The 25,483-nt window shown below is 36.3% G+C and overlaps 1 protein-coding gene across 3 annotated transcripts in view; it reads right to left on the reverse strand.

The window, feature by feature from the left end:
- The window catches only part of LOC132552229 (dihydropyrimidinase-like), an 88,305-nt gene that overhangs the window by 53,461 nt on the left and 9,361 nt on the right, over positions 1-25,483 (reverse strand). Inside the window, exon 1 of one of the 3 annotated variants that reach the window (XM_060216377.1) lies at positions 3,944-4,456. The exons of 1 other annotated variant lie outside the window; for it this stretch is intronic. In XM_060216377.1, the coding sequence (XP_060072360.1) occupies positions 3,944-3,988 (45 nt within the window). In that variant the 5' untranslated portion in view covers positions 3,989-4,456. Of the gene's footprint in view, positions 1-2,973; positions 3,080-3,943; positions 4,457-25,483 lie in introns of those variants that run through there. One more of the 3 variants, XM_060216378.1, reaches the window with a different exon arrangement.

Below are 25,483 nucleotides of genomic sequence, written 5' to 3' on the forward strand. Positions count from 1 at the left end.
TATCAAACACGTTTTACAGATATTAGCATGCTAAGATGTACTCATAACAATTGAAACAGCACTGCTTGGTCATGGATGTGCACAAGTGTATGGGCCCCCTCATCTTGATTTAGAACAAGACAACAGTGATATATAAAGATGGCATCTTTGATCTTTTACCTGAATGACCATGAGGCATAATGACATATAATTATATTAATAAGCTGCCTTTTGCCCAAGAAGTCATGAACACATCACTTTCAAAAATATTCAATATCCTCCAGCATTGCTTATCATCAGGTCATTATAGTTTACTTCTATGCTATTTGTAATGAACAAAACAAGTTCATTTGCATCCGAAATGAAGACAAATAAAACATCTTAATTTAATACTATTTAAACATGCTGCATATAATCTAAAACAGTCAAACAAAATGGATTCACCGTTAATCCTACCGAAATATCTCTCTCGGAAAAAACCCCAAGAATAACTCTTTTCAAGTACATTTTACAATTCAATGCATGCATATGGAATTTCTAATCAAGAGGGAAGTAGGCCTAGCATGTCCTTTGTACTCGAAGTATATGGGTGACAGGTGAGTGTGATAAATGACAAGTCAACATACACACAGCTGGTGACTCTGAAAACCTCACTTTTTTTAAAGGTCTTGTGTTAACAATCTGCCTGTCAAAATTACCAAATACTGGATAAGCCTGCACTTGAGGGCATTCTACCAACCATACTCCTGTGGTGTATAAACTCTGTTAAACAACCACTTCAAAGTGTGCCCTAAAATAAATATTGGACAGGACCTGATCGACACTGTAACCTGTAAACTCCAAAAAGGAGACATTTAGAAACTTTACATTAACCTAGCAAATATTTGGAAAGCTTATCTACCATACAATGTGTGATGCCAGTATATAATGTTCTATAGCCAGCTGTAGCTAAATACCTCGATTGTCACTACAGATGCCAAAACACAGCCCAGTTACAGAAATTACAATTGACACAATTTCTTTTTTATTGTTTCAGACTTTTATGTGAAAGTGAGCATCAAACATCAGAGATAAAAAATGTATGCTATCATTTCCACCCAACAAAGACATTCAAATTGCTGGTTGATCTTTAGACCATCACTGACACCAAACTTTAATGCATCTGACAGTAGCAATTAAATGATGATAATGGGGTTGGAATAAATCAAGACACACTACAAGGGCCGAATTCACAGAGGGTCCTATGTGTTTTCTATCAAACTGATCCAACTCACTGGATTAAAGCCAGAGAACTTGATCTCTTGGTTAAGAAATGTGGATGATTCAGCATGAAATACCATTCGTTTGTGTACCACCATGATTCAGGGTTCAGCATCAGTACCAGGATACAAGAAACTCATCTGTACCTAACATTGCTTTTCAGCATGAAACATTTATACTTGTATCTTCAAATCATGCCCCAGTATACAAACCATTTGCACTCAAGACTCCAATTTTTTAAACAGACTCGGTTTATTTATGAGTAACTTAGCATCAATGCAGGATGGGTGAAGGTTAGCTTTGTAAGTGTGGGCGGTGGAAGTTGATTGGGCGATTTGAGATGGCAGGTAAACGAGAAGTGATAATCAAAATGTTAAGGTAAATATGAGGATGATTACAATGATTGGACCCTATTTGTGGAGGTGGGAGGTAAACGAGAAGTGATAATCAGTGTTAAGGTAAATACAAGGATAATTACAATGATTGGACCCTATTTGTGGAGGTGGGAGGTAAACGAGAAGTGATAATCAGTGTTAAGGTAAATACAAGGATAATTACAATGATTGGACCCTATTTGTGGAGGTGGGAGGTAAACGAGAAGTGATAATCAGTGTTAAGGTAAATACAAGGATAATTACAATGATTGGACCCTATTTGTGGAGGTGGGAGGTAAACGAGAAGTGATAATCAGTGTTAAGGTAAATACAAGGATAATTACAATGATTGGACCCTATTTGTGGAGGTGGGAGGTAAACGAGAAGTGATAATCAGTGTTAAGGTAAATACAAGGATGATTACAATGATTGGACCCAAGGATAATTTGGAGGTGGGAGGGAGAAGTGGTGTTAAGGTAAATACAAGGATGATTACAATGATTGGACCCTATTTGTGGAGGTAATCGAGAAGTGATAATCAGTGTTAAGGTAAATACAAGGATAATTACAATGATTGGACCCTATTTGTGGAGGTGGGAGGTAAACGAGAAGTGATAATCAGTGTTAAGGTAAATACAAGGATGATTACAATGATTGGACCCTATTTGTGGAGGTGGATGAGAAGGAGAGGGTAAATAGAAGGGTTAGGGAGACAATGGAGTAAAATTATTAACCAGTAAATAGGTAAGTTGATACATAATTAAGTGGGTGACCCATTAATTGAGAGTTAATGAGCATTTGAGTGAATGCACATAGAGGTTGAGCAGGGTTGGAGCATAGATAATGTGAGGTAAATGAGACATAATCAAAGTTGACTAATCAACTGATCAAAGTTGGTTGACTGGGAGGTAAATGAGTAGATGTGAATCATGGAGGGGTGGCTGGGAGGTAAATGAGTAGATGTGAATCGTGGAGGGGTGGCTGGGAGGTAAATGAGTAGATGTGAATCGTGGAGGGGTGGCTGGGAGGTAAATGAGTAGATGTGAATCGTGGAGGGGTGGCTGGGAGGTAAATGAGTAGATGTGAATCGTGGAGGGGTGGCTGGGAGGTAAACGAGTAGATGTGAATCGTGGAGGGATGGCTGGGAGGTAAACAAGTAGATGTGAATCATGGAGGGGTGGCTGGGAGGTAAATGAGTAAAGGTAGATCATGGTGGAGTGGGTACCCTTGTGTGTATTGACTGGAAACAGGGAATTCAGTAATTGATAGGACATTAAGGGTACCTTATAATTGAATTGAAAAGCAAATGTGTTATGAGAAATGCAATAACATTCATTACCAACATGACACTTGGACTTACACAACAGGTATGATAAACCAGCTTACTACTGTGCATTAGGTATACACGGTTGTAGGTACTGTCATTTCCACCTCAACAGCCAGAGAGTGCTATAGATATAATAACTAAGGAGATTCAGATTATGCATAATGCTGACTGAATATAGTCAGTATACATACACACACCACTCCATAGCTAGGCCTGGACACTAGCTACCTGCAGGTACCTGGCGTTAGTACTACACATCTAATAGCCAACGTGTGTCCAGCATATGTTGTTGATGAACATATATGTGACATTCATCACATGTGTAGAATACCTCAGAGTTGTGATACACTCCAAACCACTCATTTATCCAGAAGTACGCCTACAACCTAATTTACATCAATTAGTAAAGACTAACTGAAATTTGTATACCACTGTATATCCCCGTGTGTTTGCAATGAGAATGACACAACTTGTGACGTTTCACGTAAATCATGAATAGGATGCATGTAAATTGTGGTCTATCTGTGTCACTGCGTGAGGGTGTGTACACATGTGTAAGCAAATGTATCTGTAATAGAACCTTATTAATTTTGTGTACATCAATACATAAGATAAATATGATACAATGTAAGACTTATCAAATATATTAGCATTGTAAAACATAACAAGTAAACCTATTATATATGGTCTACATTGTTGCAGGAATGTACATATGAGTTATATGGTGCATATCATTTGAAAAGGCTAATATCCATCATCGCTGTTTGCCATTAAGTCATGATTTAAGGTGTTGAAACTTCTATTGTCTCGGCGTTACAGTTGAGTAATCACACATCTATACAATTTGCGCCCGCTGAGTAAATAAGCGGGTCTAACCATTTTATAACGCTGTGTATATAAAAAAAGACACCTTGTAATACAGATTGGTTGTAATTCAATATGAGGATCAATTTGTCCACAGAGTCTTGATCGTCAACATTACATTATAGGAGAGGAAACATACCTGTAAATGTATGGGCACTTTCTTGACTGGGGTACGGTTAGTCATTTTGTCACGCAAACAAGTAGCTGTTCTGCCAAGAGGTATGCGAATAAATTAAACTTCCGCTCTGTATCACTACTCAATTCAACACGTGCAGAATCCCGGCGTTTTTAAAACTGAATGCAAGCAATGAGGTCAGTGTGTAGGATTAGCATCCCCAACCAGAGAGTCCTGTATCACTAAATTGTCGATGTCGGGCAATCGTTGACTTGTCACTACTCTATGGCGACTGAAACTCACTCCAGACTATGTAACATTAACATAAACAGTGCACACAGTCAAACCATCAAACGAACCGCGGGACCAGGCCTTACACACAAACCCACTATCGCTCCTATACACACAAAATATGGATGCCGCCTTAGGATCGATACTGCACAGCCAAGGCCCGGCGACTGGCATACGGTAACCGTCTTCCGGAAATAGGCCGCCGGTATTTTCATAATAAATGCACGTGGTTTCACAATGACGCGTGAAATTTAATTCCGAGGTTAGCCTACTCAATGAAAACAACGTGACATAGTTAGGAATGCAGGCGTATTTGTGAGTATGTAGTCGTGTTTATACACTGTAATTCAACACATATGGGACTTGACGATCTCACGTGCGTAAGGTGCAATGCACATGTTCGGCAAGGATATATTGAAGCAGCGAAGAGTATTACATAATACAACACTCTATTGACTATAGACGTGAAGCTTACAGGTTTTCATGTTTTGTCTACCGATTTTCTAATATAAATACTATGTTTTTGGGTTTATTACTTACAAAAGAAATCTCCAACTTTGATTTGTTTCTGACTTTTTGAGCAGCGGAGGACCTACCAAGGTATCATGTACCGGATCAGATCCAAGCTACATATATTGGTTTTTGATGGGATAAAAAACACTGTTTAGACAAATAACATAAATTAGGCTACCATAGCTTAAAGATTCCAATTAAATTGAAAGAGACGTGCAGTTACATTTATAAATAATACAAAAACAAGTAATTTTTACTGGACTAACTATGAAACCGGATTTGGAAATTTAGCTATAATGCTTTATGTGTCTTTCCACACTGACAACTTATTAAATACATTGTAAATCACGTTTTGGTTTTTTTTATTATTTTCTTGTAGTATTAATTGATGATTTGACTCAAATGTGGTAACTACCATTGCTACACTATGTAAGGAACTACATTCACATTGTTAGAACTAAATACAAGGATAATTAAGGTATCTAGGCTTATTAAGTGTTTACAATCAAAATGAAAGACAACAAGCAAAGCCTAAAAACTGCAACCATTCTTTGGTTAATACTTTTAGTATATTATACAACCTGATACAACAGGAGATAGCCATATGATTAAAATATTTCAACCATTCATTTTCAAGTGATTTGGCTTGAATTGCAAATAATATCCCATCTTTTCAGCCTAAATCATCCACACAATATTATACAGGTACTGTAATATATCAGGTGTGGTTGATTCTTGTAATGGTCGAAGGGAAACAACTCATGTTTGTCCTCAAAGTAAAAGTTTGGACCCAACTGGCATGATATTGTAAAGGGAAATAACCAAGTATTCTTTACCATGGAATTAGTTTTTTGTCTATCAAATAGATGAAAATGTCATTAATGCAGCTCTGCATTTTATCTTTTTATGTTTAGTCCACCACCTCTTCTTTAGCCAAGAATAAACAAGAGTTTTCTGAAATACATTTTGAAAGCAGATTAGAAACACATAATTGCTAAGATTTGCACTCATTGTATGAATACTGTATATGAATGTCAGACTATTTCACAATTGAAAATTTTCATAGAATTGGACAATTTATTTTGGAGAAAATAGATTTGCTAATCACTCTTACATCATTCACAGAATATATTTGTATGACGAATATCTTAAGTTCTTGAATTAATGAGGATCTGGTGTTTCTAGGTGATATTTTCCAAGACGAAACAGTTAGGGTATGTGTGATGGATATATCCTCTCATGTGTCTGCTCGGAAATTCTTGAACTTTTTCTTTATTAGTCTGATGTTCTATTTAAGTTGTGTCAGAAACAAAAGCTGCTAATATTTTACTGGGGTGATACTCCTACATATTTACATACACAGCACAATTAACCTATTGTGGTCTCTAAAACATAACTCAGTTCTTAGACCATCCATGTACACTAGTAATCACATGGACATACCAGAAACACGATGGGGAGAACTCAAGCATAGCTCTAAATTGCCACTAAAACACAGTGAGATAAATTGCAGTTTCTGTATCCCAGACAAACTAACTACAGGGATGTGTTATCTTGCTGGTATGCAAAGGAATTATTCATGGCTTTTGTTTTGACATTGACACAAGCTAGACAGCAGGTTCACAAAAAGGAGCAAAAAATCTGATGTTATGGGAACTCTTAAATTACAGTCAAATACTAACGCAGCTTTTACCATGATTTAACGAGAAATTGATGTCCATACTTTTGGTTTGAGAAATTTGTTAAATAATTACAAGTAGTATTGTATTTACTTTCTGATCTCCACGGAGGACAAAATAATCGGAACAATCTGGGAACTGTCACGGTTCTGGTTTGTCTTTATCATATTGAGCATAATTAACATTGAACAGTTACCAGATGCTAGTTATACAGCCATTGTGAATACAATTAGGATAACATACACTCTATATCATTATTATTACTGGCCTATTTGGGTATCCAATAAAATCTCAAAATAGCTGATAGGCGGTCATCCTGAATGTTCTCATTAAAACCTGTATTGAGCTTGTCACACGATTCACTTCAATAGTTCTTCAGAAATAGTGGCAACAATTTCACTTTTAGATATTGAAACTCAAAATGGCCAGTGTCGGCCATCTTTGAATATCAGATCAGATAAAATGGGTAGCCTGTGCAATAAGGATTGACCAACACTTAACATTTTTGAAAAGTCTCCAAGAAATCTCTTAAGTGTTCTTCAGGAAAAGCTGAACCAAAAAAGGCTTTTACAGGACGGAATGACAAACAGATTGGCTGAAGGAGGACCTAGGGAGAAAAGTGATTTGTAAAGTACAACATGTAGATCTGATGATGGTGGACTTCACATTTATTACAATGTCAATTTTATATAAAGTATTGTACAACAATGACATGAGAAACCGCTTTTCACACCTGAACGGAGAACCAAACCCATCATTGTCTCCAGAGTCGAGTGTTCTAATTACCATTGTACAGGCGATATGTAAGTCAGATGGTACACACACTGGAGAACCAAACCCATCATAGTCTCCTGAGTCGAATGTACTAATTACCATTGTACAGGCGATATGTAAGTCAGATGGTACACACACTGGAGAACCAAACCCATCATAGTCTCCTGAGTCGAATGTACTAATTACCATTGTACAGGCGATATGTAAGTCAGATGGTACACACACTGGAGAACCAAACCCATCATAGTCTCCTGAGTCGAATGTACTAATTACCATTGTACAGGCGATATGTAAGTCAGATGGTACACACACTGGAGAACCAAACCCATCATTGTCTCCTGAGTCGAATGTACTAATTACCATTGTACAGGCGATATGTAAGTCAGATGGTACACACACTGGAGAACCAAACCCATCATAGTCTCCTGAGTCGAATGTACTAATTACCATTGTACAGGCGATATGTAAGTCAGATGGTACACACACTGGAGAACCAAACCCATCATAGTCTCCTATATGTACTAATTACCATTGTACAGGCGATATGTAAGTCAGATGGTACACACACTGGAGAACCAAACCCATCATAGTCTCCTGAGTCGAATGTACTAATTACCATTGTACAGGCGATATGTAAGTCAGATGGTACACACACTGGAGAACCAAACCCATCATAGTCTCCTGAGTCGAATGTACTAATTACCATTGTACAGGCGATATGTAACAGTCAGATGGTACACACACTGGAGAACCAAACCCATCATTGTCTCCTGAGTCGAGTGTACTAATTACCATTGTACAGGTGATATGTAAGTCAGATGGTACACACACTGGAGAACCAAACCCATCATTGTCTCCTGAGTCGAGTGTACTAATTACCATTGTACAGGCGATATGTAAGTCAGATGGTACACACACTGGAGAACCAAACCCATCATTGTCTCCTGAGTCGAGTGTACTAATTACCATTGTACAGGCGATATGTAAGTCAGATGGTACACACACTGGAGAACCAAACCCATCATTGTCTCCTGAGTCGAGTGTACTAATTACCATTGTACAGGCGATATGTAAGTCAGATGGTACACACACTGGAGAACCAAACCCATCATAGTCTCCTGAGTCGAATGTACTAATTACCATTGTACAGGCGATATGTAAGTCAGATGGTACACACACTGGAGAACCAAACTCATCATAGTCTCCTGAGTCGAGTGTACTAATTACCATTGTACAGGCGATATGTAAGTCAGATGGTACACACACTGGAGAACCAAACTCATCATAGTCTCCTGAGTCGAGTGTACTAATTACCATTGTACAGGCGATATGTAAGTCAGATGGTACACACACTGGAGAACCAAACTCATCATAGTCTCCTGAGTCGAGTGTACTAATTACCATTGTACAGGTGATATGTAACAGTCAGATGGTACACACACTGGAGAACCAAACCCATCATAGTCTCCTGAGTCGAGTGTACTAATTACCATTGTACAGGCGATATGTAAGTCAGATGGTACACACACTGGAGAACCAAACCCATCATAGTCTCCTGAGTCGAGTGTACTAATTACCATTGTACAGGTGATATGTAACAGTCAGATGGTACACACACTGGAGAACCAAACCCATCATTGTCTCCTGAGTCGAGTGTACTAATTACCATTGTACAGGTGATATGTAAGTCAGATGGTACACAACTGGAGAACCAAACTCATCATTGTCTCCTGAGTCGAGTGTACTAATTACCATTGTACAGGTGATATGTAACAGTCAGATGGTACACACTCTCTGAGTTGACAATGACATATATATATATAAACCTCACAAGGTCTTATTCTTTATTATATCCTCTGTAAACTCTTATTTTATTTGCTGAAATGATATTGAAAATATTAAGTAGACTGTAGATAGTACCAGGCACCAACATTTCCACTTAATTAACAACATCTTGATATCACAGTGAAATGATTCATTAATGTAAAGGTTTTTGACATCTGAAACAAACATGAAAAAGAAGATTGAAAGTATTTGGCTGTACTGAATTGTAAGGCAATCCTTAAATAGATGAACATGTGAGGTTAGATGGTCAGACGGTGTTCCCCAACCCTGTCAAAATACCATGTGAAACCTCCATCCAGGCTGCACAACAGATGGTAGCTGTAGATTTGTTTGAGTAATATTCTTCCAACCAATTACTGCTTCATATTAACAACTAACATCCTAACCCACATGCAATTAGTCAATTTAACATGCATTGGCAATGAGGCAGACAGACTAGGCAGTTGTGAGAGACGTAAAAACTGTCGATGGGAGCTACTGGATGTAGAATTTTCATAACGTCCCAACTTAAATAATGAGTCACAGTGACAACAGAAAAGCCGCTAATCCAGGAAGGTTATTTTTTTTCCTTTTTTATCTTCCTGATAAATTACCTTGGTTCTCTTTGTCTTCTCTGCAAAATCAATAGCTAATAAACATTTTGATCAGACATTGAGAAGTTCATTAAGTAATAAACCGTTTTTCATTACCTTAAATGAAACAACTATTAAAACTACATTGATTAAAATTCTTTTGAGCTACAAAATAAACTTCATTTCTGCTGATGTAATTAGTACATTTTCAAATAATAAAATTGTTTTTTACTACAGTACATAATACAGCATTTGTCTAAATGTGAACTACGATAATTAAAACTATTCAATAAAAGAACATTTTTTTTGTGTAATAATATGTCGTCCCGGTGGAATTCTGGGCAAAGTCCGTTCATCAAACAAGTTTCCAATTTACGGATGATTTCACATTATAAGGCATCAGTATCAGTTTGACTAATCAGACAACAGTCACCTGCCTACTCACAAAGGTTTTCACCAGATACTGGGTTTGAGGCAGTATGACATCACAGAAACAAAGCATTTTATAGTTAGTAAATGGTTATGTAGACATTTTCTCAAGGGGAGTTCACAGACAATGGCTGATACTTCAGGAGAGACATATCAAAATATGCATATAATCTTCTCAGGTAAGAGAATCCTCAAGCATGTATTTAAAACAAAGAGATTGAACCTTCAGGAGTAGCATCCTCACAAGTAGGACAGTCCTAAAGCAAATTAGTCCTACAAGGAATTAGACCTTTAGAAACAGTATCCACACAGGTTACACAATCCTAAAGGAAATTAGTGCTACAAGGAATTAGACCTTTAGAAACAGTATCCACACAGGTTAGACAACTCTAAAGCAAATGAGTCCTACAACTCTAAAGGAAATGAGTCCTACAGGGAATTAGACCTTTAGAAACAGTATCCTCACAGGTTAGACAACTCTAAAGCAAATGAGTCCTACAACTCTAAAGGAAATTAGTGCTACAAGGAATTAGACCTTTAGAAACAGTATCCACACAGGTTAGACAACTCTAAAGCAAATGCGTCCTACAACTCTAAAGGAAATTAGTGCTACAAGGAATTAGACCTTTAGAAACAGTATCCACACAGGTTAGACAACTCTAAAGCAAATGCGTCCTACAACTCTAAAGGAAATTAGTGCTACAAGGAATTAGACCTTTAGAAACAGTATCCACACAGGTTAGACAACTCTAAAGCAAATGAGTCCTACAACTCTAAAGGAAATTAGTGCTACAAGGAATTAGACCTTTAGAAACAGTATCCTCACAAGGCAGGACTATCCTTCAAGACATAGGGTTTGTTGTACACTCTTAAATCAATCAGTGTTGATAAAACTTCAGTGACTAAAAGTACATTCTAACTATATCAAAGGATTATGGGTAAAAATATTCTTTACAACATGATTTACTACAGCACACATTTTACACTCCATAACCTCAAGAAATACACAAGTATGTCACACCCAATCACAACACCATTTATGCATCAAATTTATGGCAGATGACTTTTACATACTATAGTTTTTGTTGTAACATGATATGGCTTTCACAACTTTTGATCTGAGATGGTTTGAAAGACTATAGATGAAAGGCCAGTAACAAGGAGATTAACAGAACACAGCCAACAGGGCCAGGGGCCAAGTCTAAACAGGCCAGATTTGTGTTCGTGGCTAGATAATCATCCTGGGTTAATTTTACACCACATTTTGTTATTTTTAGTTTTACGTTTAACCTTGTCGACATGCCTTGTGAAAACAGTGGTATCCTTTAAGGGAAGAAAACCTTTTACTTGGAATGCTCCATTGTTTCAGTAGATCTAGGAATCATTTAAGGTCAAACCATGATCACTGAGATTTGATTTACTTCGATCGTACCCCAGTACTTACCGTTATTTATAAACCCTTATATAAAGAATTTTGCTAAAACTTCTTCAAGTTTATAAAAGAAGTAGCTATTAAAAAATTTACCCCTAATTTTTTATTCCAAACTTTACATTTAAGCCATTATATCAAAATATAGTTATTCAGGAGTAGTGCAATTAAAAGAAAATATAAATGGTTAGTAATTGAGACAGAGAATTACAAGTGATGTAATCAGTACCTCCTTTGTCTAGGAAATAAGTAAAATATTTGCACTTATAGAAGATCAGATCTGTAAACAATGCAAAACAACAAAAATTATTGGATGAAAATTTGCCTTTCCTCTTCCCTCTTTGTTTCCTGCTTAACTTCCTTGATTGTTATAAGAAAAGCACTTTAAAAAAAAAATGTTGGCCCCCACCTGACAAATCCTTTAAACTCCTTCAATAACGCTCTCTCTGCTATCACATGCAGCAGAGCAACTGTTCTGCTGTTTACACTGTAGTTTTATATGTTTAACATCTGGAAAATTTAGGTTTACTCTCTTGAAAGTTTAGGTACACTGAGTTTTTTCTTTAGAGTAGTAAGAGGAAGAAAATAATATGATGTAACATTTGGTAAATCAATTTACAACAGAAATAAGTTGTCAAAGACAATGGAAGATTTCTTCTGATTACAATCATTACACAATCTACTCATAATGATTTTTATAGCAAAAGCTCTTTGTAAATTTATTAAGATAATTGATTTAGTCCTCCAAATTTGATTTTGTAATGCTCCCATATACAATCCAAATTTTAGATATTTTTTTTGTGACTACTCAGCATTTTAAGTAAAATCTAACTATTCCTCTAATATGACTGAGGTATATAATTGACCGACACATTTGTTTTTTCAGACCCTGTGTTACGTGTTTGTCCATCAGTTGTTGACTTCTTCTCTGAAAATCATGATAATGGGAACAGGACCTTGAATATCAAATCAACTGTGACATGTAAATATCATAGGTTGGAGATGCAGGGTATTGCTATCTAGAAATGGAAATTTCACAAAAGGGAAAATGAAGTAATCACGTTTATCATACAGTTTGGTGGAAAGTTGTAGGAAGAGTTCAATACAAGCAGCTGATGTGTTTAACCAAGCGAAGGTCATTTGTGCTATCATAATCTTTTTGACCAAGAGACCACTTAAAGGGTCTTTAACGTACTTGCCAAATTGAATTTAGCAAACTTAATACGCAACACAGTAAGGTTTTCTCTCCAAAATTGAATATCTTATAAAACACTGTATCACTCAGTGCAAACATTTCACATCCAGGAAATGACATCACATTGAGGAGATGTTAGTTATCAATCCTGACGGCTTACCATGTTTGTTTATTGCTACGCAATCCACCACACACTGTTTCCCAAACTCGAAAACTTTGGGTCTTTCAACATGCAGACATTACTGCTGACATTACATCAACATGGGTTGACATCTCCCACATGTTCGCCAGACTTAACTAAATTATTCAACAGCCTGTACAGTTACTCAAGTCATTGCATTGCATCTACTGACAGTCTTACACTTGTGATGTTTGGGTTACCTTTTTAGTATTAATCTTTAAATGTTACAACAATAATTGATATCATTCAAAATTAATTGATATCACTTAATCGAATTATCAATATCATTTATTCATTTAGTGATATCACTAATTTGATTTGCCAATAAACTGGACTTTGTAATTCTGTTAGGAAAAAACACTAAATGTAGTGTCTTATTATATGGATCATGCACAATCCTCTTTGACATTTATTGAGTGAACAAGGTTTAGGTATCCTTAAAATGATGAACTTCTGTCTGCAAATATTTTTAAGAATAGAAATATTCAAATGGCATTGACTTATAAAACTCAACATTCAAAAACCTGAAAACTAGCAAAACATTTCAAAATGGGTTGCAACCTAAATGACGCTCATATTTTTCTGCCTGTCATTACCAAGTAGAAGTGATTGATTGGATGTCATATGAGCTTCAGGACATCCTCATCCTCATTATAATGACGCATTGGTTTGATGGCAACAAAATTGAGTGTTGTGTATAACTGACAGTAAAAATCTGGGAGAAATATTTGTAATACTGGTATCCAATGTCTTGAGTGAAAAACATTAATATAAACTTTATTTATTTTACAACAATTACGAAACAAGTTATTTCAACTAATACTAATCACTCTTGTTGGCCGTGATGTAAGCGCGTGAGGGGTCTTATTGTTGAAGTGCCTGAGGAAAACCCACGTGGTGGGACAGGTGACCCTTACCTTTTCACATCTGTTCCAGGAGTCGAACCCTGGACAGCTGGGTGAAAGACGAGTGCGTTACCAATGTGCCACCCGACCACCCAAGATGAAAAACATTTATCTTGTAGGATTTCAAGAATTAACAAGAATTCATTCCAAAGTTCAAACTCACTGAACTTTATATGAGAGGTCCATCACATACTATCTGGAGCAATTTGGGTAAGTGTGTTTTCTAAGGATGCCACCACAACAGTGTAGGAGAGTCTGTGATCTCAGTAAACTCATCACTATCCACAGACATACATATGTACACACAAATTATTAACATGTATATGTACTCCCTTTCATTAAGCAGGCATATAAAAAAGAGCAAAGAATTGGTGGCAATTCATTTAATTCCGTGGAAGTTAAGTAAAGGTCAGCAAAAAATATAATTTCCTTCATCTAGTAGGATTCTGCAGTTCTCCAGCTACCAAGCTGCTACGTCTGTCAAAAATGTTATTGCAAATTGTTTCGGAATTGCATTTAGCTTGCTCTTACCATACAATATAAGCTTAGAATAATCATCTATATAGCAGTTTTTACCCAATGTTATATTAATCTTCAAAACATGAACACATACACTTAAGGTTTAAAATTGAACTTTAGCCCACCTTTTCCTTTTCTCCTGCTGGCAAAAAGGTGACTTGAGTGAACGTTTCCTGTATACAATACACAGTAATTATCAGTTTCCTACATTTTTTTATGTCTGTTAAATAGCAAATTGGAATTTGGTAGTTATGTATATACTCTATCATCCTTGTGTCCTTAGATATCCTTTCTGACTACATTTAACCTTTAACCTTTGTTTATTTATACATTTCAGTGTTTTTTCTGTGAGTTATACCCATTCTGTGCCAATCTTATATAAAATCTGTCCATATATAGAGTTCTTAAGCAAGCAATCAATTCTAATACAACACTATAAACAATTCTGTATTGGCGGTTTATTCACATTTGATGAGATTCCTGGAAGTTATGCTGTTTTTATGATATCTTTATTCCTAATATGAAGTTTGGAACATTGGAGGTTAGTTTACAGCGCTTGTAATCTGTGCCGAAATTTGTATGTATATTATTTTCTAAATCAAATATTTTCTGTTGAGAATACACCTTTCATAACATCCCAATACAGTTATGTATGGATGCTGGGAGCATTATAAAGCTAGTCTGTGTCTAGATTATTGTATGTAATGTAGAACTATGGCTGATAAAAAAATATGCTATTTAAAACTCAACTGACTTAATCATAAGTTTTATCCAATATCACATCTGCAAGATGCAAAAGAACGGCTCTACTGTTTAAAACAGAAATTAAATTTTTTGTGTCACAAAATGTCAAAACCTGTTTCCTATGGTTTTATATGGATAGGATTTATCACTGTCATGTGACTTAGTATTATGCAATAAACACTGTTAGTGAGCGATTCAGTCTCCCTCAAATCAATAAGTTACAGAGATACCAAAATTACCAAAACACATAGAGTAGACAAACTTGTAACATTATGGAGTGAAACTAACCTTGTTACTCAATACTGGAAAAATACACATCACACTACCCCAAGTACTCAGAACTGGAAAAATACACATCACACTAACCCCCAGTACTCAGAACTGGAAAAATACACATCACACTAACCCCCAGTAGTCACAACTGGAAAAATACACATCACACTAACCCCCAGTACTCAGAACTGGAAAATTACACATCACACTAACCCCCAGTACTCAGAACTGGAAAAATACACACATCACACTACCCCTAGTACTCAGAACTGGAAAATTACACATCACACTACCCCCAGTACTCAGAACTGGAAAAATACACATCACACTACCCCCAGTACTCAGAACTGGAAAAATACACATCACACTATCCCCAGTACTCAGAACTGGAAAAACACAAACATCACACTACCCCCAGTACTCAGAACTGGAAATACAAACACCACACTACCCACAGTACTCAGAACTGGAAAAATACACACACCACACTACCCCCTGTACTCAGAACTGGAAATACACACATCACACTACCCCAAGTACTCAGAACTGGAAAAATACACATCACACTACCCCCAGTACTCAGAACTGGAAAAATACAAATCACACTTCCCCAGTACTCAGAACTGGAAATACACACACCACACTACCCCCAGCACTCAGAACTGGAAATACAAACACCACACTACCCACAGTACTCAGAACTGGAAAAATACACATCACACTACCCCCAGTACTCGGAACTGGAAATACACACATCACACTACCCCCAGTACTCAGAACTGGAAATACACACATCACACTACCCCCAGTACTCAGAACTGGAAATACAAACACCACACTACCCCCAGTACTCAGAACTGGAAGAATACACACACCACACTACTCCCAGTACTAAGAACTGGAAAAATACACATCACACTACCCCCAGTACTCAGAACTGGAAATACACACATCACACTACCCCCAGTACTCAGAACTGAAAATACACACACCACACTACCCCCAGTACTCAATACTGGAAATACACACACCACACTACCCTCAGTACTCTTAACTGGAAATACTCAACACTGGAAATACACATACCACACTATACTTCCAGTGAAATCATATCCCTAGAACCAAGCACAAGCTGAATAATAAGACAAAATCTTACGCACACCAATGAACTGGACAAAGTACTATTTAATTGGTTATAATTGAATGGTTACAGTGCTTTTGAATTAGTACAAAACTATCAGAACATATCATTCACTCTCCACTGATCCTATCAATATAACAACTACATGGTTAAGAAATGATTAGCGCTTTTAGAAACACTCCTAGTAAGTTACCTACACTTCACTGGTGTACTACTTAAACCGTTTACAGTTGATAAAGATTTTACATACACATACAGAGAGAGCTTAAACAACAAATGAAACAGAAGGGTCCAGCAATGGAAGATTGTAGCTGTTCCTCACAGAAGCTTTCTGTCTAATACAATTTCTCAAGCATGTTGGTTACAAGCATTATCATGATAGAATTAAAGCAATATGTACTGCAGACACTATATAATTCACCCAGTACAAACATCTCAAGGACTTGACAAATAAAACAGAAATTGCCAACATCACCACAGTTACAGGTTTTATTGCAGGGCTTATGCAAGTGTATGTTTTTGTGTGTTGGTGTTGTGTTAGGCGCTGCCTGGCCAGTTATTTCTGCCTCTCCTAAACGTTTTACAACAGTCAACAAACGTTATTCATTTGTTTATGATAACAGCGTGATTCATTTGTACCAGTGGTCCACTCCACTGATAACTTCATTGATTGTTACGTCATACAAACCTTTTCCTTACAGAAATGATGGACAACTGCAATAACATTATATGCATGTACAGTCTGAGTCAGACACAAAGATGATTGGGAAAAGCATCAAGACAGGAGAAAGACCAAGTCTGACTTAATAGCAACTATTGGTGTATCAGATTTAATCTGCAGTAAGCCATATTCTCTGTCTGATTGATTCTGGTTTAGGCAAGAATTCAGGGCTTGTTCCATTGACTCACAGACTGCACTGGGAACCCCAACATTTGTTCTAGAACAAGGCAATTGTCAATATGTTTCCAGTTATATCACACACAAAAAAATCTTTCCATCGACTGACACAAAACGATTGACAATATCTTTTCAAACTTAATAGTTTTATTTTCAAAACATGACACAGTAGTACTTATGCAATATGTCTTCTGTATAGCAATATTTCCCACCTACTGAATAGTATTCTTGTGTAAAAGTTCCAGTGTAAAAATCACCTTACCAGTCTAGGCTACTAGGGAATTTCGTTTAGTCCAGCTGTAGAGAGTCGGCTAGAGACCATAACGTCACTAGTTCAAACCCCATTAACAACAGGGAATTTTTCACAACTCATTCCTATTTCAATTATATTCTTAGTCCTGTATTGAAATCACAAACCAAAATGCCCTCTAAAAAGTCCACAATAGATGGACTGCTAGGCAAGTAAGCAGCCTGGTTCACTTCCTGGTCATTCAGGACAGGCTACTATAACAGCCCCTAAAATTTGTAAAGACCAGTCTGACTGAATTTATTTCTTTCCTTGCTTATCTGCCTCTTCCATGGTTTGATATTATCAACTTTTTGTCAGAAACTTGACATTTCTAAAATACTGTATATCTTTAAGACTTATCTCAATATGATGTAATTTTTTCCTTTCTCCTAGTAAGGAGATTTCTACTGAAAAACCTTACCTAAAAATAATGTTTGAACACTGTTATATTATGAGTGCCGGGCAGGACACATATACCTAAGAGTACATTCATAATTTCCCCTTCCTAATTATGTAATAGTTATTAAGTATGAGTTAAACAATACCTGTTTTACTACCCGAGACTGGCTATAAACCAGTATGTTATAATCACTTACCAGCTCTGTATTACATCAACTCTCCACAGGATGTTTCAAGTCTGTGAGGTCTGTTTGGGCAAGTCTGTCACCAATTATAGGGACAGTATAAACTAATGAGGATCAAACAATCATTTCACCAGGAGGTGACAACATTAAATACTTTTTCCATCAGAAATTAAACCTGCAGTGAAATAAAGATGTTAAATGCACATTTCAAACTCAGGAGCACTTTTAAAGAAGCTTATTTCAAATCACAAACATTTGTTTTCGGCTGTCCTTTGTTCAACAAATAAATCTCAACTATTTAGATCAGGTTTGAGATCCTTTGTGGTACTCATCACAGCAATAACTGTATCACCTGTTACTGATTGTGTAACCTGATTAAATCAGAACTTGTATAATCAGTACATTTGTATAACCCAGACCTTCAGCTAGAACGTGTTCTCTATAGCTTCATCCTTGTCAGGGTTATCAGCATCTCAACACAGAATTTATATCAGTACATGCTATTTACTCATTGATTCAATAAGAGAACATGATCTCAGTGATAGTCTCTAAGACCTACAAACAAATTAATGTGAAAGAATTCTGACATGGCAGCTCATGACTCATTATTTGTGTAAGATGGGAGATATGTTTATATGTAATCGTTAGCTACAATTCTACTTACACCACAGATTTATTTTAATATAAAAGAGGAACGTCAGATGGATGCTGGTGCTGACTATTGTTTAATGATCATCTGATCTTTAAAAGCGTCATCTTTTCCTTTCTCTCTTCTTCTCTCTTATTTGCTTTTAATTGTATAAAATTTGAGAAATAGCAATAACAATCTTCAACTATCAAATTAAATATGGCTTCCTGACAGTGTTTAGTTTTCTGACAGGAAACCATTTTAAAATTTGAGGATTAACAAGTGACAAAGGGAGACTTTAATACTAGTTTTTTAGACTGATCAATCTATTACTTCACAAGAAAAAGTGATAACAAACTTTCAATGTTAAAATCCAAGATGTCAGCATGTCATTCACTTTGTTTTCTGTAATTTTCCAGAAATAGCGACAACATACTACTACTGTCATAATCAAAGATGGCTACTTGTCGGCCATGTTGATTTTGAGATCAGTCTGAAAATGGGAAAATACACAACTAGGAATCAAAGAATAGCTACATAATTGATCCATGATCCATCCTTCTCAAGAAATGGTGAAAGCAAGAATTGTTTCATGACACACAGACGGACAACAGATGAGGGGCTATTTTCAAATTCAGATAATAGCATATGTGCTGTTTATGCTATGCTACAAAACAGCTAAAAGGAAAAATTAAATATACAGTAAGAAATCTGACCAGCAGACAAATTATACTTCATCACCTGTCCATCTGAAAGTTTTAGGGGAAACTGGATAGAAGCTAACATTTATCATGGCAGTCGTGATCACAGCATATTAACAATAAAAGAAACATTGTGGGTAACTTTTGATATAGTGGTGTTTCAACAGCTCAGCTTATATAACGATGGGAAACACTGATAATAGTAAAAGAAAATATAATCTAGTAAACCACATCTTGCCCAGTTTCTAAGTGATACCAGTAAAACATCTGTGGATGATGAAACAGAAAACTAACACGGTGCCACTGTTGATGTTAAGTGTAGGACAGCACAACACTTCCATCAGATTCACTGCTGTGATAACATTAACATCAAACATGTCCTTTTTTGTATAAAGTTACTATATTGCTGACCCAAAAAATCTGACACAGTGCCTCAACAGTCCTTGATGTGTAATTCAACACAAGGAGTAGGAAAACATATGGTATTGTTAACCCAGTTCAGTGGTCATGGTGACTTCTCAAGGAAGGTTGAAAAGGAGAAGTTTATTTTCCTGAACCCCTCTCCACCCTCCCCATCAAATGACTTCTATATAAAGTAATAATTACCATGATCTTAGATCCTTGAATCTCAAACTTGACTATACATTAGCTTTAGTATAAGTAATAGTTACCATGATCTCAGATCCTTGAATCTCAAACTTGACCATACATTAGCTTTAGCATAAGTAATAGTTACCATGACCTTACATCCTTGAATCACAAACTTGACCATACATTAGCTTTAGTATAAGTAATAGTTACCATGACCTTAGATCCTTGAATCTCAAACTTGACCATACATTAGCTTTAGTATAAGTAATAGTTACCATGATCTTAGATCCTTGAATCTCAAACTTGACTATACATTAGCTTTAGTATAAGTAATAGTTACCATGATCTTAGATCCTTGAATCTCAAACTTGACCATACATTAGCTTTAGTATAAGTAATAGTTACCATGACCTTAGATCCTTGAATCTCAAACTTGACCATACATTAGCTTTAGTATAAGTAATAATTACCATGATCTTAGATCCTTGAATCACAAACTTGACCATACATTAGCTTTAGTATAAGTAATAATTACCATGATCTTAGATCCTTGAATCACAAACTTGACCATACATTAGCTTTAGTATAAGTAATAGTTACCATGACCTTAGATCCCTGAATCACAAACTTGACCATACATTAGCTTTAGTATAAGTAATAGTTACCATGACCTTAGATCCTTGAATCTCAAACTTGACCATACATTAGCTTTAGTATAAGTAATAGTTACCATGACCTTAGATCCTTGAATCTCAAACTTGACCATACATTAGCTTTAGTATAAGTAATAGTTACCATGACCTTAGATCCTTGAATCACAAACTTGACCATACATTAGCTTTAGTATAAGTAATAATTACCATGACCTTAGATCCTTGAATCACAAACTTGACCATACATTAGCTTTAGTATAAGTAATAATTACCATGATCTCAGATCCTTGAATCACAAACTTGACCATACATTAGCTTTAGTATACGTAATAATTACCATGATCTTAGATCCTTGAATCACAAACTTGACCATACATTAGCTTTAGTATAAGTAATAGTTACCATGACCTTAGATCCTTGAATCACAAACTTGACCATACATTAGCTTTAGTATAAGTAAAAGTTATAATACTGCCTACTTAGGGTTACCATCACGTATAATACTGCCTACTTAGGGTTACTATCACGTATAATACTGCCTACTTAGGGTTACCATCACATATAATACTGCCTACTTAGGGTTACCATCACGTATAATACTGCCTACTTAGGGTTACCATCACGTATAATACTGCCTACTTAGGGTTACTATCACGTATAATACTGCCTACTTAGGGTTACTATCACGTATAATACTGCCTACTTAGGGTTACTATCACGTATAATACTGCCTACTTAGGGTTACTATCACGTATAATACTGCCTACTTAGGGTTACCATCATATAAAATACTGCCTACTTAGGGTTACTATGACATATAATACTGCCTACTTAGGGATTACCATCATATATAATACTGCCTACTTAGGGTTACCATCACATATAATACTGCCTACTTAGGGTGACCATCACATATAATACTGCCTACTTAGGGTGACCATCATGTATAATACTGCCTACTTAGGGTTACTATCACATATAATACTGCCTACTTAGGGTTACTATCACGTATAATACTGCCTACTTAGGGTTACTATCACATATAATACTGCCTACTTAGGGTTACTATCACATATAATACTGCCTACTTAGGGTTACCATCATATAAAATACTGCCTACTTAGGGTTACTATGACATATAATACTGCCTACTTAGGATTACCATCATATATAATACTGCCTACTTAGGGTTACCATCACATATAATACTGCCTACTTAGGGTGACCATCACATATAATACTGCCTACTTAGGGTGACCATCATGTATAATACTGCCTACTTAGGGTTACTATCACATATAATACTGCCTACTTAGGGTTACTATCACATATAATACTGCCTACTTAGGGTGACTATCATATATAATACTGACTACTTAGGGTTACTATCACATATAATACTGCCTACTTAGGGTTACTATCACATAAAATACTGCCTACTTAGGGTTACTATCACATATAATACTGCCTACTTAGGGTTACTATCACATATAATACTGCCTACTTAGGGTTACTATCACATATAATACTGCCTACTTAGGGTTACTATCACATATAATACTGCCTACTTAGGGTTACTATCATGTATAATACTGCCTACTTAGGGTTACCATCATATATAATACTGCCTACTTAGGGTGACCATCACATATAATACTGCCTACTTAGGGTTACTATCACGTATAATACTGCCTACTTAGGGTTACTATCACGTATAATACTGCCTACTTAGGGTTACTATCACGTATAATACTGCCTACTTAGGGTTACCATCATATAAAATACTGCCTACTTAGGGTTACTATGACATATAATACTGCCTACTTAGGATTACCATCATATATAATACTGCCTACTTAGGGTTACCATCACATATAATACTGCCTACTTAGGGTGACCATCACATATAATACTGCCTACTTAGGGTGACCATCATGTATAATACTGCCTACTTAGGGTTACTATCACATATAATACTGCCTACTTAGGGTTACTATCACGTATAATACTGCCTACTTAGGGTTACTATCACGTATAATACTGCCTACTTAGGGTTACTATCACGTATAATACTGCCTACTTAGGGTTACCATCATATAAAATACTGCCTACTTAGGGTTACTATGACATATAATACTGCCTACTAGGATTACCATCATATAATACTGCCTACTTAGGGTTACCATCACATATAATACTGCCTACTTAGGGTGACCATCACATATAATACTGCCTACTTAGGGTGACCATCATGTATAATACTGCCTACTTAGGGTTACTATCACATATAATACTGCCTACTTAGGGTTACTATCACATATAATACTGCCTACTTAGGGTGACTATCATATATAATACTGACTACTTAGGGTTACTATCACATATAATACTGCCTACTTAGGGTTACTATCACATAAAATACTGCCTACTTAGGGTTACTATCACATATAATACTGCCTACTTAGGGTTACTATCACATATAATACTGCCTACTTAGGGTTACTATCACATATAATACTGCCTACTTAGGGTTACTATCACATATAATACTGCCTACTTAGGGTTACTATCATGTATAATACTGCCTACTTAGGGTTACCATCATATATAATACTGCCTACTTAGGGTGACCATCACATATAATACTGCCTACTTAGGGTGACCATCATATATAATACTGCCTACTTAGGGTTACTATCACATATAATACTGCCTACTTAGGGTTACTATCACATATAATACTGCCTACTTAGGGTGACTATCATATATAATACTGCCTACTTAGGGTTACCATCACGTATAATACTGCCTACTTAGGGTTACCATCACGTATAATACTGCCTACTTAGGGTTACTATCACGTATAATACTGCCTACTTAGGGTTACTATCACATATAATACTGCCTACTTAGGGTTACCATCACGTATAATACTGCCTACTTAGGGTGACTATCATATATAATACTGCCTACTTAGGGTTACCATCACGTATAATACTGCCTACTTAGGGTTACCATCACGTATAATACTGCCTACTTAGGGTTACTATCACGTATAATACTGCCTACTTAGGGTTACTATCACATATAATACTGCCTACTTAGGGTTACCATCACGTATAATACTGCCTACTTAGGGTGACTATCATATATAATACTGCCTACTTAGGGTTACCATCACGTATAATACTGCCTACTTAGGGTTACTATCACATATAATACTGCCTACTTAGGGTTACCATCACGTATAATACTGCCTACTTAGGGTTACCATCACGTATAATACTGCCTACTTAGGGTTACTATCACGTATAATACTGCCTACTTAGGGTTACTATCACATATAATACTGCCTACTTAGGGTTACCATCACGTATAATACTGCCTACTTAGGGTGACTATCATATATAATACTGCCTACTTAGGGTTACCATCACGTATAATACTGCCTACTTAGGGTTACTATCACGTATAATACTGCCTACTTAGGGTTACTATACGTATAATATCACGTATAATACTGCCTACTTAGGGTTACCATCACGTATAATACTGCCTACTTAGGGTTACCATCACGTATAATACTGCCTACTTAGGGTTACTATCACATATAATACTGCCTACTTAGGGTTACCATCACGTATAATACTGCCTACTTAGGGTTACCATCACGTATAATACTGCCTACTTAGGGTTACCATCACGTATAATACTGCCTACTTAGGGTTACTATCACATATAATACTGCCTACTTAGGGTTACCATCACGTATAATACTGCCTACTTAGGGTTACCATCACATATAATACTGCCTACTTAGGGTTACTATCACATATAATACTGCCTACTTAGGGTGACTATGACATATAATACTGCCTACTTAGGGTGACTATCATATATAATACTGCCTACTTAGGATTACCATCACATATAATACTGCCTACTTAGGGTGACTATGACATATAATACCGCCTACTTAGGGTTACTATCACATATAATACTGCCTACTTAGGGTGACTATCATATATAATACTGCCTACTTAGGGTGACTATGACATATAATACTGCCTACTTAGGGTGACTATGACATATAATACCGCCTACTTAGGGTTACTATCACATATAATACTGCCTACTTAGGGTGACCATCACATATAATACTGCCTACTTAGGGTTACCATCACATATAATACTGCCTACTTAGGGTTACTATCACATATAATACTGCCTACTTAGGGTTACCATCACGTATAATACTGCCTACTTAGGGTGACTATCATATATAATACTGCCTACTTAGGGTTACCATCACGTATAATACTGCCTACTTAGGGTTACTATCACGTATAATACTGCCTACTTAGGGTTACTATCACGTATAATACTGCCTACTTAGGGTTACCATCACGTATAATACTGCCTACTTAGGGTTACCATCACGTATAATACTGCCTACTTAGGGTTACTATCACATATAATACTGCCTACTTAGGGTTACCATCACGTATAATACTGCCTACTTAGGGTGACTATCATATATAATACTGCCTACTTAGGGTTACCATCACGTATAATACTGCCTACTTAGGGTTACCATCACGTATAATACTGCCTACTTAGGGTGACTATGACATATAATACTGCCTACTTAGGGTGACTATCATATATAATACTGCCTACTTAGGATTACCATCACATATAATACTGCCTACTTAGGGTGACTATGACAT

The sequence above is a fragment of the Ylistrum balloti genome, unplaced genomic scaffold, assembly GCF_031769215.1.
Source record: "Ylistrum balloti isolate Yb309-2 unplaced genomic scaffold, AGI_CSIRO_Ybal_v1 Utg370242, whole genome shotgun sequence".
Lineage (NCBI taxonomy): Eukaryota > Metazoa > Mollusca > Bivalvia > Pectinida > Pectinidae > Ylistrum > Ylistrum balloti.